Source organism: Carlito syrichta, unplaced genomic scaffold (assembly GCF_000164805.1).
Source record: "Carlito syrichta isolate Samal-C Ts95f unplaced genomic scaffold, Tarsius_syrichta-2.0.1 Scaffold289150, whole genome shotgun sequence".
Classification (NCBI taxonomy): Eukaryota; Metazoa; Chordata; class Mammalia; order Primates; family Tarsiidae; genus Carlito; species Carlito syrichta.
In genome coordinates, this window is record NW_007233246.1 from 319,568 (window position 1) to 334,890 (window position 15,323).

General features: G+C 37.9%; 1 protein-coding gene across 1 annotated transcript in view; it reads right to left on the reverse strand.

Annotated features, from left to right (window-relative positions):
* FAM13A (family with sequence similarity 13 member A) overlaps nucleotides 1–15,323 on the reverse strand; it is a 311,993-nt gene that overhangs the window by 273,597 nt on the left and 23,073 nt on the right. The window contains exon 4 of the mRNA XM_021710474.1: nucleotides 10,803–11,012. Within this exon, the coding sequence (XP_021566149.1) occupies nucleotides 10,803–11,012 (210 nt within the window). The remainder of the gene's footprint in view (nucleotides 1–10,802; nucleotides 11,013–15,323) is intronic.

Consider the following 15,323-nt stretch of genomic DNA (forward strand, 5'->3'; position numbering starts at 1 on the left):
GGAACGGCCACTGCACTCCAGTCTGGGTGACAGAGTGAGACTCCAACTCAAAAAAAAAAAAAAAAAAAAAAAAAAAAAGGAGCTTACTATTATCTATTTACATCTGCAATACTGTTCAAACATAACTGATGCTCAGAAATATATATATATAAACACTGATGACTCTACATAGGTGACAATAAATGTACATGTTCAGTCCTAATCCCCCTCATAAGCACTGACCTTCATTTTACTCATCCATTTAAAATGAGCTCCTCATCATGACCCCCAAATAATCCTCCCCTTTTAACTTCTAATATTTTTATTAAGGGATCAGTTGTCAAGATGCCACGTAAGGTTATCTCCTCTTTCTTCAATAAAAACAGTTAGATCTCTGAGACAGATAGTTAATAGATCTCCACAAGGGGATCATCAGATCCTACGGTGAATTTTTAAAATGCAAACTTAAAGCTGCTGGAACTTTAATTACTTGAGCTTTGGGAGGAATGTGAATATGTGATCTGAGTCACGTATTATGCAGCTGCAACTTCTGCTTCTCCCATTATAGATTAACTCCTCTCCTTGTAGACGTAAATAGATAATAGTAAGCTACCTTTACTAGCTGGCTGTATCCAATCAAATCACTGTAACATATGCACTAACCTTGTATGGAAAATGCTGTAACCCAGCTAACCTCTGTTTCTGCCCGCATAAGTGAAATCCTAACTTCTCCACTTTGGACTGCTGATCCCATTCCTTTGGAGTCTGTTTCCCAGATGGTCATTCTCAAGCTTTGCACTCCAGTAAACTCTACATCTAATCATATTCTCTGAATCTCATTATTTAAGGCCGAACACTACCAAGTTAACAGTGTCTGAGTCTTTGGGCTAAGTCCCAAATTCACCAGGAGAGAGGGAAAGAGCACAGAAGGTTCCTAGAAAGGTGAAGACTGACTCTTCTTTTCAACACAAAATATCAGGTCTGACAAGCTCAAGTATTTTAAAATGTAAAGACCACACCCTAGGTATAGATAGAAAAGATTGGGATTCCTGAAGCCAAAAATCAAGTTGCCTCAGGCCTTGTCTATGCACAAAGTTTACCGGGAGCTCTCCTTGGTGCTACTGCAACCTTACCTCAAAACTTCCTTCCTGGATTATTAGTATGTATTTACAACAGTCTAGCAAACTAGGCCTCTGCCACCATGTGGTTCCGTAGGCCTCAGCAAAGGTATGAACACCAGGGTCAGGCCCCAGACTATCCCTTCAAATAGACTGTTTTTCAAGTCACCTAAACTCAGAACCTCTTTCACTCCTATCTTACTCTCATTAACTAATTACCAGCTACCATGCTTTGTTCATGTTTTCTCCTTAATGTCTCTGGTAAACTCCCCTAAAACTTCCATTACCAGTTTCTGTTTCAAATAATGAGAAAGTTTTGGCAATGGATACCCGTGGTTACACAACACTGTGAATGTACTTTATACCACCAAATTATACTTTAAAAATGGGGCTAAAATGGTAAATGTCATACCGTGTATATTTTACCACAATTGAAAAAATTCCACTGCCAACTATTTTTCTGATACAGGGCCTCAGGACCATGACCTAGATTTCTGTTAGTCTTTTAGATACTCTCCCCGCACCCAGCATCTTCCCAGCCAATCACCTTACATAGCACTGCCTAAAATACTGCTTCTAACATGTAACCACTTTCTTAAAAAATATATCATTTATAGATAAATGTTAATTCCTTACACTAATATTCAAGACTCTATGCCATCTGGTCCCAACTTACTTCTTCGACAATATTTTTGTATATCTCTAGCTAATATCTCTTAGCTATGGATATCTCTGTCAGACAATTCTATCTTACACTATGTTTGTTCAAGCCCTTTCCTCACCTAAAAGATCCAAGTTAATTTTATAAACTCCAAACTTACTTTTTCCACAGAGTGTTTTCTGACCACATAATCCAGACTGATTTCTTTCTCCCCTTGTTAGTCACCATTGACTGGACATTCTTATTGCCCATTTGAAGCATTGTTGTCAAATTTACACAACCTACATTCTACTACCTCAAATAAGAGACCAGTTGCAGCAAACACCTTCTAATACAGGAGTATCTCAGGCAGGATAAACCAGCAGAAACGTAGTAATTTTTTTGATCTATTTTCTATCTGAATTATTAAGGAGGGAAGTTTATTTTATAGAGATTATATTGTCTGACATCTAAAGCATACTTTATTCCTTCTACTAAGCAGTTCACATAACTAATAGATGCTCAATTACAGTCATGCACCATATAATGATGTTTAGGTTAACAAGAGATTGTCTATTTGATGGTGACCCCATTAGGATTATAACAGAGCTGAAAAATTCCTATTGCCTAGTGACATGCTAGGCATAAGTAGCCGTCTTAACATCCTAGTGCAATGCATTATTCATGTGTTTGTGGTGATGCTGGTGTGAACCTACCTATTGCATTGCCAGTCATATAAAACACAGCACATAAAATGATACAGAGTAAATATTACTTGACAATGATAATAAACAACTATGTTAATGGTTTCTGTATTTGTCGTACAGCAGGACCTCAGATAACATGCTATTGTTCAGTGTCATGTCATTATGATGCTGATGAGAAACAAAAATCTTACTGGCTGCGGCCTCTGTGTGGAGTTTGCACATTGTCATGTCTGTGTGGGGTTTCTCTGGATTTTCTCCAGGTTTTCCCCAGTACTGTGGTTTCATCTCACATCCCAAAAATGTGCTCGTTGGGTGAACCGGTATATCTACATTGTTCCAGTCTGAGCTAATGTGGGTGTGTGGGTGAGTGCACCTTGCAATGGAATGGCATCCTGGTCAGGGTCAGTTCCAGCACTGTGACCTAAGGTGTCTGGATAGGTTCTGGCCTCCTCCTATCCTTAACTGGAATATGCTGGTTAGAAAATGACTGACAGACTGACCGAATGAATGAATAAATGAATAAATACAAATTAATGTCAAATAAAAATCTGTAAGTGACATGGTAATCCTACAAATACATGATAATAAATGATGCAGTAGGAAAGCGCTCAGTAAGTTGCCGTATTTTTCATTGTTCATTTTTTAACTGCATGATGACAGGAGTTGCTTCTTACAATTTTTTGCTTTGCAAACATTTATTCTTTGACTTAACCTACCACTATTATAACCATTGTGAAATAAAAGTGAAATGCTAAGCCTCCCCTGCAACCTTGACTGACTGGACAGATCCCTCTTGGTCAAGGAAGCCCCAGGAAAACCTTACAAAGCTTTCTGAGCATGGACCACAATGAGAGGAAAGCCTGGTCACATCTCATTATAACCTTTCCCTCACTAGCTGCCATTAGACTTTTTTCCTCAGAAGTAAACAGAAATAACCTCTGTAGAAACGAAGAATAGAGGACTTGTTTCTCTGCAGAATTCATCCAGCCACTGAACAGCTGGACTCCCCTCTCTTCTTGTGGTTTCACTAGGGCAGCTGACCAGTTTCATAAAACATTCCTTCTTGATTTTGATCACCAACCATGGACTGGTTCTAGTCAGTTTACAGAGGTGGCACACACAATGCTTCTGCGTCCTTTGCTTCATCTTTTGACATGTAAAGCCTAATTTTAATGCATTTAAAATGTTGAGTTTCCATCCTGAAATGAACATGGGACATATGTATGTTTGTTTACTATGCATGTGCATACTTCCCTTCATGATTGTTCATAACTCCTCTTATAGCCTGTTGAATATGTATACTTGTCAATCAGTTCAGCATATATTCTTATCTCGCCCTTCCTCCTTGCTTTTGGTCTCTGCTAAAGGCTACGCTTCCAAGCCTGCCGGATGGGCAGCCTGCAACCCTTAATAAGAAATAAAGCTCTGCTTTCCAAATGTATAGATTTCAAGATTTAAAGTTGATATTGCTGTCACTCGCTAATTCACTAAAAATTGGGTAAATAATGATCTTGTTTGTATCAATCATTCTTAGATGAAGGTGGAGCTCACATTCATTTCAATGCCTAATATTAGAGGTGTTTCGGGGTTTTTATTTATAAGTTTGATGGTGTTTTGTGAACAGAAATATCCTGTGGGAACTTAAGTCTTGTTTACACCAACTAGCCTGCAGTAAAATTGGTTTTCTTATACATCAATTCACTTAAAGTCAAAGTTTCCAAGAATCTATCGACAACATTAAATAAGGACTTACAGTATTACACTTTTTATTGTTACACTTTTTATTGTTATATACACTCTAACAATATATACATATATATATACATACACACAGTCTTGGGCAAGACCTTCAGGAGGAATTCCAGAAGAAGAAGGCATTGTAATCATAGATGACAGCTTTATGCATGTTGTTGCCCCTGAGACCTTCCAGTGGGACAAGATGTAGAGGTGAAAGGCAGTGACATTGATGATCCTGACCCTGTGTAGGCCTAGGCTAATGTGTGTGTGTGTATGTCTTAGTTTTTAACAAAAATGTTTTAAAAGTTAAAAAAAAATTAACAGAAAAAGTTTAAAATAAGTATATAAAGAAACATTATTTTTGCAGAGCTGGACAATGTGTTTGTGTACCGTGTTATTGTAAAGTTAAGTGTTACTACTTCCAGACTTTAAACTTTATTACAAAGCTACAGTAACCAACATGGCATGGTATTGGTAAAGGAACAGACACATAGTCTGTGGAACAGGACAGGGATTCAGTAAGTTAAAACATGATCCCTTAACCAACTCGTCTTTGACAAAGCCACCGATAACAATCATTGGGGAAAGGAGACCATATTTAGCAAATGGTACTGGAAAAACTGGCTGACCACATGCAGAAGAATGAAACTGGACCCCTACCTATCACCATATGCAAAAATTAACTCAAAGTGAATCAAGAACCTAAACATTAAAACTGAAACTATAGGAATCCTAGAAGAAAATGTAGGAAACACCCTTCTGCACATCAGAGTAGGCAATGAATTCATGACCAAGAGTCCCCAAAAGCAAAAGCTACAAAAGCTAAGACAGACAGGTGGGACCTCATCAAACTGAAAAGCTTTTACACAGCAACAGAACCCATCAAGAGAGTAAAGAGACAACCCACAGAATGGGAAAAAATATTTGCAAATTATGCATCTGCCAAAGGCCCAATACCTAGGATCTACAAGGAACTCAAAGGAAGGGAAAGGAAAACAATAAACAACCCCATTAAAAAGTGGGCAAACTCTTACTATCTTCTCTCTCCTTTTACTCTCTGTCTCTCCTTCTTTCTCTCTCTCTCTTTCTGTCTCTGTCTCTCCCTCTCCTTCTCTGTCTCCCTCTCTCTTCCTTTCTCTCTCTCTCTTCCTCTCTCTCTCTCTCTCTCTCCCCTTCTTTGCCCTTTCACCATGGGATGACACAGCAAGAGGGCTATCACCAGATGCTAGTCTCTAGATCTTGGACTCCCAGTCTCCAGAACCATGAGCCAAAAAAATTCTTCTGTTCATAAAAAAAGGGAAAAAAAAGTGGGCAAAGGACATGAACAGACACTTCTCAAAAAATGGCATACAGGTAGCCAACAGATACATGAAAAAATGCACAGCCTCACTAATTATCAGAGAAATGCAAATCAAAACTATAATGAGATATCACCTAACTCAGGTAAGGATGGCTATCAATAATAAGTCAAAAAAACCAACAGATGCTGGTGTGCCTACAGAGAAAAGGGAATGCTTCTACATTGTTGGTGGGAATGTAAGTTAGTTCAAACTCTGTGGAAAGCAGTGTAGAGATTTCTAAAAAGAACTAAAAATTGAGCTAACAGACGATCCAGCAATCACTCTCCTGGGAATATACCCAGAGGAACATAAATCTTTCTATTTAAAAGACACTTGCACATGCATTTTTATTGCTGCACTATTCACAATAGTAAAAACATGGAACCAACTCTGCTGCCCAATGAAAGTGGACTGGATAAAGAAAATGTAGTATATATACACGATGGAGTATTACACAGTCATAAAGAAGAACAAAATCATGGCCTTCGCAGCAATTGGATGCCATTTGGAGACCATGATACTAATTGAACTAATACAGAAACAAAGAACTGAATACCGCATGTTCTCACTCCTAAGTGGACCTTGAACACTAGTTATGTAAACACAAAGGAGGGATCAGTGGTCACTGGGCACTGCCAGGGGAGAGAGGGAGAGAGAAGGGTGAAGTGTATGTGACAAGACAAGGGAGGGCCACCAACAAGCCCAGACTTCACCTGGATGCAGTCAACTTACGTAGTAAATCCTCATTGTACCCCACAACTCTTAATAAATAAATATTTTATTAGGTTTTTTAAAAACTACATGTTACTACAAAAGAGCTAAAAAATTAAAAAAAAATAAGTTTATAAAGTAAAAAAGCTAAGGTTAATTTATTTTATTTAAAAAAAATTTTTTTCTGGCAGAATCCCACTACTGCCAATCCTGCCTCCCTCACCCCTTAATAAAGAAAAAATTTTTAATTAAGTTAATTTATTATTGAAAAAAAGTTAATATAGTTAGTGTAGCTTAAGCGTACAGTGTTTATAAAGTGTGTGGTAGTGTTTAGTAATGTCCTGGGCCTTCCCATCCACTCACCACTCACTCACTGACTCGCCCAGAGCAACTTCCAGTCCTGCAAGCTCCACTCAGGGTAAGTGCCCTATATGGGTGTAGTATTTTTTATCTTTTATATTCTATTTTTATTATACTTTTTCTATGTTTAGATACACACACAACGCTTACCACTGCATTATGATTGCCTACAGTATTGAATAAGTGACATGCTATACAGGTCTACAGCCTATAAGCAACAGACTGTACCATATAGCCTAGGAGTATAGTAGGTTATACTGTCTGGGTTTGTGTAAGTACACTCTATAATATGCACACAACAGTAAAATTACCTAATGACACATTTCTCTGTGTCATTATGTGATGCATGACTGTAATAGTTTCTTTACTGAATGTGCCAATTCTAACCCCAGAGATTTTCAGGGAATGAGCGAATAATACTAATAAAGCAAAAATTTAATCTCACTGCCCCTTTCAAGATTTATTATTTGTGCATAATCTCATATAACCTAAAAACCGACTAAATCATTGATCTTACTTTCAGAATGCTATGGCTTAGTTTTATGGTGCATATCAACTTTTGGCCACTGAGGAGACATGTCAATAAGAAGAAGATAACTTACAAAGAAAACCTAAATTATAACAAAAGTATTACTATAAATAGTAACAAAAATAATAAAACAGTACATTCTCATATCAAATGGAAACTATTCAGAAAATTGATAAAAAGCTTTTAAAATTCCCAAGTTTCTTAAGAACTAAGAATACTAAGTAATACAGAATACTATAAAGTAATATAAAAATATTAAAACTATTTGATTACCAAAATATTTTTAGTAAGCACAAAATATTTAAATCATCAACTAGTTTTTGTAGCAATTATTTGAAAACAATTTTCAAAATTTATCTCAAAACCTCATATCCTTATGACATGGATAAAATATTCCTTGTAAGAATGATTGAAAGTCTCTAAATTGAAATGCTCGTACATATAAATATGAAATAGTTTAGATGTGAAAAAGTTCAGTTTCTAATTAACAAGCCTCAAACATATGTCACTTACCAAAAGTTACTTAATGACCCAGGAAGTGTAAAAGTACTATAGACAACTAGGACAAATTTTCCTCCAAGCTTTGTTTTTATATTTTGCCACTATTTCCAACAAAATACAATATTTAATTATTGAAGAATGAAGTGAAAATGAAATTACAAACAAAATAATGATTTTTAAGCTGGGTAAGAATTCTGGGATTTTTTTTCCTAGTACTTCATCGTTTTGGATTGAAATTATGTTCCCTTCAAAATCAGTATGTTGAAGCTCTAATCTCCAGTACTTCAGAATGTGACTGTATTTGGGACCTTTCAAGAGGTAATTAAGGTTAATGAGGTCATACAAGTGGAGACCTAATGTAGTATAAGACTGGTGTCCTTATGAGAAGAGGAAGACTTCAGAAGAGTGTACACACCTCACATGGAAAGACCATGTGAGGACACAGTGAGCAGGCGGTCATCTGTAAGCCAAACAAGAGAGGCCTTGCCACGAACCAACACTGCCAACACCTTGATCTTGGACTTCAAGCCTCCAGTACTGGGGCATTCTGTGGGGGCAAACCAAGCAAACTGATACAACTTGGGGCTGAGACCCCAAAGATAAAACCAAAGGTTGCGATAGACCTACCCATTCTAAAGAGATGTGCTAGATAAGCTATGAATAACTTGTTAAGGTCAGACTGAAAACAGGTCTGGAAGTCCTGGGCCACTACCTACCTCAAGGATATTTAAGCAGAAATTTGAAATAAAAAATTTGAAGTTAAAGATTAAAGAATGAGGATTCTTAGCCGGGCTCGGTGGCTCAGCCTGTAATCCCACGCCTTTGGGAGGCTGAGGTGAGTGAATTGCCTGAGCCCGCGGGTTCGAGACCCGCCTGGGTAGCGAGACCTCATCTCTACAATAAATCAAAAAAATCAGCTGGGCGTGGTGGCGCATGCCTGTAATTCCGGCTATTCGGAAGGCTGAGGTGGAAGGATCGCCGGAGCCCAGCAGGCCGAGGCTGCGGTGGCCGGGAGCGGGAGCGGCCACTGCACTCCAGTCTGGGCGACAGAGTGAGACTCCAACTCAAAAAAAAAAAAAAAAAAAAGAATGAGGATTCTTTTGAAAAGAGAGTTGTTAGAGAAATATAATGTTTCCCCTAACTTTCCCAAAGAGAGGTGACATCAGATAACCACTTGGGAAGTTAAAGAGTCTAAAATTCCTGAAAGACTGAGACATCTGAAACAGTCTAACATAGGCTGATTAGGGGGTCCCCTGGGTGGCAGCACAAAGAGGCAGGGCTCTGCCTTGTGACTGACCTGGACGTTAGCACTTGGCAAGTTGTGCATGTGTTTCCTGAGAACCAGAGGGGAACTCTGAAGAAAGAGGCACAATATGGGTAATATTCCCAAAGGACTGCTTGGAGGTCACCACCGGAAGCCAGGGCCTGCAGAGGAGGAAGAAGGGGCCAGGCAAGGAGGCCCTGCTGACGTTAGGGCCTTGGGGAGCTACAAATGGATGTCCCTCCCTAGTGAACGGCTAGTGGGGATGGTCAGTGTAAACTTCCAACACAACCTCATCATTTTTACCTAATACTTGAAAATGACTTTTATGGGGTAAAATATTTCTGGTACCTTCTTATTCATCCTATCTGGCCTTCTCACTTATTCCTTTCTTTACTATATTACATGTGAATAGCTACATGTCTGCTGTAAAGGGGTTGGCTTCAAGTAAGAGCCTTAATCTGGTAACTAACATTCTTAGAAATACATTTTCCCCCTTCCTCTTTAACTTGGGAAAAATAAGAAAAGAAATGGTTTTTTAAGGGTAAATAATTTTTCTTACTGTATTTAGGAGTGAGAACTCAATAATGATTGTGTCCATAACTACAAGGGGGGGCAAAAAAACCTGTAATTATCTTTTGGAGGGTGGGCCCCTTGTAGTACACTCAGAATTTGTTCCTCCAGATCAAACGGTCAACCAAAGTTTTTATCTAGATGTTTTGAGAAGGTTGTGTCACGATTTGTGGAAGAAATTTCCTAAGTTGTGGCAAACAGGTGACTGGTTCTTCCACCATGACAATGCACCTGCCCACATTGCACTGCATGTTCGGCAGTTTTTGACCAAAACATGGCATGACCTCTGTGCTCCAACTCTCCTGTTCAGCCACTCACCTGAGTAATTTTTTTGTTTCTCCAATGAAAAAAATTCTCAAAGGGAAACGTTTTGCCAACATAGAAGAGGTGAAACAAAAAATGCCAGAAACACTAAAAGCCGTCAAAATTGATGAGTTCAAAGCTGTTTTGAGCAGTGGAAAAAGCATCTGGATAGGTATATTGCAATATTGCATCAATGAAGAGTACTTTGAAGGTGACCGAACTAAATTTAAACATGTAAGAATAAATACACAATTTTTTAATAAATACATTTCAGGCTTTTTGGATACCCACTAAAAAATGAGTGTCTTCATATAAAATCACTTCATATTACAACCAAAAGTCAATTTTTACCTTACAAAAAGAACAATTATTTCAAGACTCAATCTTGCTTATGAGTTATAAACACACCAGTGAGCTTTCAGTCTCAAAGGTCACTAACCAACCAAAACTTCAAGAATATTTTCTAAATTACTCTCTATTATTTTCTAAATTATTCTTATTCGCACTCCTATAGCAGCCAGAAAAGAATTTCTTTGACCCAGAGGCATTAGGTCTTTTCTATGTTACCGAAGTATTCATATGCTAATGGCCTCAGTAATTCCATGTAACAATGATTATTTGATAATCAGTTTAGTATTATCTTAGGTAGAAGATGAGGAGTAAAATAGCAAGGTGGTGGTTATGAAAAGATCATACATACGGGGTGCCAAAAAATGTACACACATTTCAAGCGATGTTATCTACGTATTGCTTTTTGAAGTTGAATTGAATGATGGTAGCAATGTGTAGTATGACATTTGTTCAACCATGCTTCCATCATTTTCTCTGACTGTCCTGCCTGTCATGTGGTGACACTAACATTCATCTGGGGATTAAAGCCATCTTTTGAGCCAACCTCATACCTAAAATGTGTATATATTTTTTTGACACCCTTCCATCTTTAAAGGTTTATTTTAACATTTAAATTTTAAATACTTAAAAGTTCAGTTTTTATTAAAAAAAATTAAATTGTTTTAACTCCTAGAAGGATTTACGGTCCTCACCCTGAAAAAGCTGGATGAACCGAGGATGTAATGCGGAGGTGATCACACTGTCGGGCAGCTCCCTCAGGAAGAGCTTCAGCAGGCTGGCTGCGGAGCAGACGTCACCATCCTTCCCGAGCTCCACGGGTGCCCCACTCTCGAACTTCAGGCGAAGTTGTTCTACCACCCTCACGTTGCCATTCACCCTGAAAAGGCCTTCCTGAGTGAGTCCTGGAACAGCAAAGTGGACCCAGGAAGTAAACGGAGGTTTCTCACAAACAGACACAATATCTAAAGAACCGTAACAACATAAACAAATAAATCTCTGCGTAAGATTCTCTAAATACTATAATTATCAATCGTTGAAATATTTTCACATTTTATAAAAAGAAATTTTCAGGTCCACTACATAGCCACTGAAAAGATCATATATGATTGTTACAAAAGCTGATCTCTAAAAATAAGGCTATGCCATATATAAACACACAGCATACAATGCTACACAAAGAAATTTCATTTATATAGTTGCATACAGTAAAGAAAGTTACCTTGGGCTCTAACAGCAGCTTAGCATTCCATAAACAACTATTTTTGAAGATGACAATTATGTAAGAAACTTCTAAACTTTATGTAATTGCCTTTGTAACCATTTAAGAAAGAAATAAGCAATATTTCTCCAGTAATCACTAAATTCAAAATATAAGACCCTAGAAGACTATAAAATGGTATAAGACAAGACCCTTGCCTTCTGGCAATCGATGAGGGATGTCAGTGTCAGCCAAGGTTAGCAGAGAAGGCCTCGTGGAAGAAGTAAGCTTAACCTTTGGCTAAAGTACAAGCAAAATAGAAGGAGCTGGGGCTGATGGACTGTGAAATAATGAAACTCAAGGTTCAGAGTCCCTCACTCTCTTGGGCCCTTTCCAATCTCTGTCCCTAATTCTGTATCCTCAATGTTATGTTCTTTTTCTTACAGAGGTCTCAAAGGACTAAACATCTTGACCCACAATACTTGATCTATGGATAGAGAGGGAAAAAAATATGAATTGAGAAATAGAGACCTGAAAGCACAAAGAAAAGTAGGTAGATGGAAATGTGGGGTGTCGAGATCAAAGAGTGACAGGGTAATAACATAGAAGCAATGGTATAGGGCCTATGCATGTCAAGTTAAAGAGTAAAGGCTTTAGCACTGGAGCATTAAGTGGGAAAAAAGATAAAATAGTCAGGGTGTAAGGAAGATTTAGCTAGCTAAGAAGTAGCGAATGGAGAGGGCTTGCCTTAGGGATACTATCTTCTATTGTACCACACTAAGACTGAGATTATAGTGGAAAAGAAGTGAAAATCAAAGAATAAAGATAATTTAGTAAATGAGTTCAAAGGGGAGAGAGAAAGGGTTGAAATTAAGGTTTGAAAAGTAGGAATCCGGAGGGGGAAAAACACGTAAAAGAAGGGGTGATGATGGAAGGAGCAGCTGGTTTAAGGTAGATGATGATTTCCAACTCAGTGTGTTGGGTTTAAGGAGAAAACACATCATGTCTTAAGCAAGTATGTCAGACAGTGGAGGACTTTGTAGGTGTAAGAAACAAAGTTTTTAAGAAAGAGCAGGCCAGGGACTTGACACGTTTCTTTTGAGAGTCTAATGGTGAGTGTTAACAATGACATCAGCATTGAAGCCTGTTGGAATTTTTTGGAAGGGAGGTGATTGTTTACATCAGCCTTTGCTTCTTTTTCTTACCTGGTAATTGCATTGCTCTTTTTAAAGCAAAAGAAGCAGCTAATTTCATTTTCATTTATAATTTGATAAAATGCTTTATGAACTCTTTAATTCAAAAACTCAATTTTGAATGTGCACAGGTCGGGGTGGTAGGTACACTTAAAGTTCAGACTTCTTTGCCACTATACAATGCATTCATGTAACAAAAACTATTTGTACTCCCTAAAGCTATTGAAATAAAATAAAAAATATACATCAATCGTGAGAAAAAAAAATTCAGACACTACCATTAACCCCATGGAGTTTGCAGTCTGGTGAGATGTTTATGTTCTTCCACATATACATACTATTTGGTTGTGAAGAACATCAGTATTAAAAGTTGATATGAATTTCAGCTTCAATTCTGCCAAAAATGGTGACACTGGGGATGACATTGGAAGTATTTAACAGGCTGGCACAGTGGCTCACATCTATAATCCCAGCACTTTGGAAGGGTGAGGTGAGGGGATTTCCTGGGTTTGAGAACAGCCTGGGCAACTTGGCGAGACCTCATCTCAACAATTAAAAAAAAAAAATTAGCCAGGTGTGGTAACACGCACCTGTAGTTGCGGCTATTGGAAGGCTGAGGGGGAAGGATAGCCTGAGCCCAGCAGGGCGACACTGGGATGACCGTGAGCATGCCACTGCATTCCAGCCTCTGTGACATAGTGAGACTCCAATACAAAAAAAAAAAAAAAAAAAGGATTTAACAGACTGACATGGTGGCTCACACCTGTAATCCCAGCACTTTGGAAGACTGAGATGAGAGGACTGCCTGAGCCCAGGAGTTCAAGACCAGCCTGGGCAACTTGGCAGGACCACATCTTTACAAAAAAAAAAAAAAAAAATTAGCCAAAGAGTCCCAGTCTCTCTGTCTCTGTCTCCTTCTTTGCCTGTCTCTCTGTATCTGTCTGTCTGTGTCTCTCTCCTCCCTTCCATCTCTGTTACTCCCTGACCTTATATCCTACTTCTCTTCTCCCTCTCTACACCCCCCATTTACTTTGTTGGGTACCCTATGGAAAGACCCACAGGCATGGAACTAAGGGTGTTCTCTGTCCGGCAACCAGCCTGAAGGCCAACAACCCACCAGTAGCTGAATCCTGCCATCAATCACATAAATGAGCCTGGCAGGGAATCTTTGTCCCCTATTGAGTCCTGCCGAGATCAGGATCACAGTCTTGTAAAAGACCATAAGGAGGAAGACACAACTAAGCTGTGCCCGGGGTCCTGACCCACAGAAACTGTGAGACAATAATAAATATTACTGTGCTAATCTGATATGTTTTGTGAGGTAATTTGTCATACAGCAATGGATAACTAATACATATACCATTCCCTAAATTCTACAGAATATCCGAGTTTCAGCTCACTCATTTAGAGCCTTCAGGGTCTACTTCCTCTATTTTTGTTTAACTTCAGAAATGTATCCAAGTATCAAGCAATTAGCATCCAAAAAAGAGCATTGCATCCTTGGTCAAAGCCCAAATCCTGAAAATCTAGAATTTTGTATTTACTCAGCTCCTTAGCCTAACCTTGTTTTCTGTTTTTGGCTGAGCAAATGCCCCTTGGATCTGATTTCACATAGTATTTTTCTAGCTTTGACCTTAGTCTTTCTTTTCCAACATGTTTTTTTTGAACCTTCCCTCAAATAAATACACTTCCAGCAATTTCAAAATTACGACTCAGCTGCAAGAACTGCTATAGTCCTCAAGCCTCCTGATCTCACTGGACTATACTAACCAACTGATATGGTATAAATAGAAGTCATTGAAGTTAATGCTTCTCAATTTTTTTCTGTCTCCATTCTATTTATCTGAACAACTCTCTTCCCTCAGGAATATCTCCTACCCAAAACAACTCATACAATACTTGGTGATTTTTTAACCAGCAGAAGTTTACTCCTGGACATGACTATATTGCATTCTTGGAAGAAGAATCCATACTGTTTTTAAGAACTCTTTATGAGGTTGTAATATGTCTAATATCCATATGATGCTTACCAGACTATATAATCTTTAAATTTTCCAAATCCAAAATTTTAGAAAGTTATGAATTTAACAGAAATGCTCAGAAAAGGAGGTATGTAGAGGACTTGATGAAGTAGAGTTATGTAAATATTTCAGAGATCCTGTTATACTTGATTTTAGAACATATGTGCTAATTATCACAAAACAAGTTTAATAGTGGTTTAGAAACAAAAGAAAAATTATATAAGTTAACATCTATACTAGAGACTGCTACTTTTTTGTACAATTAAAATACTTATTTCAAAATAGTATGAATATAATCATCAGAAACTACATATGCCCAAAGTCATAATCTACCTGATGGCACACTTTGGCACAGGAAATGATATGACAATATGTAAGTATGTTCTGACACCTGGTGGTGAGTTGAGACTCTTACACTATGGGTTAAAACTGTATAACCCATAGTAACCTCATGCTAAAGAGAAGGCACCCATTAACACTGTCAGCAAGATTCGTTATTTTAAAAGAGTTTTAAAAATGATATGTCTTACAGGTTATCATTTTTTCAAAAAAAAACATCCAAAGTCTGTTCAAAGACATTGTTATAGGCCTTGATAAATGCTTTCTGTCCTAAAATTCCTTTATACTAATAGTTTTCTCTCATGTCAAGTTGCTAAAACTGTCTGCATTTCCATGAAATAAAGTTTGACCAAAATATCTACTTATAATTAAATTATATGACAGATCACCCTTACAATCCCATTCCCATACCTGACAGAGTGCATACTGTGTTACAGGTGTGCAATAAACATTTGTTGACCT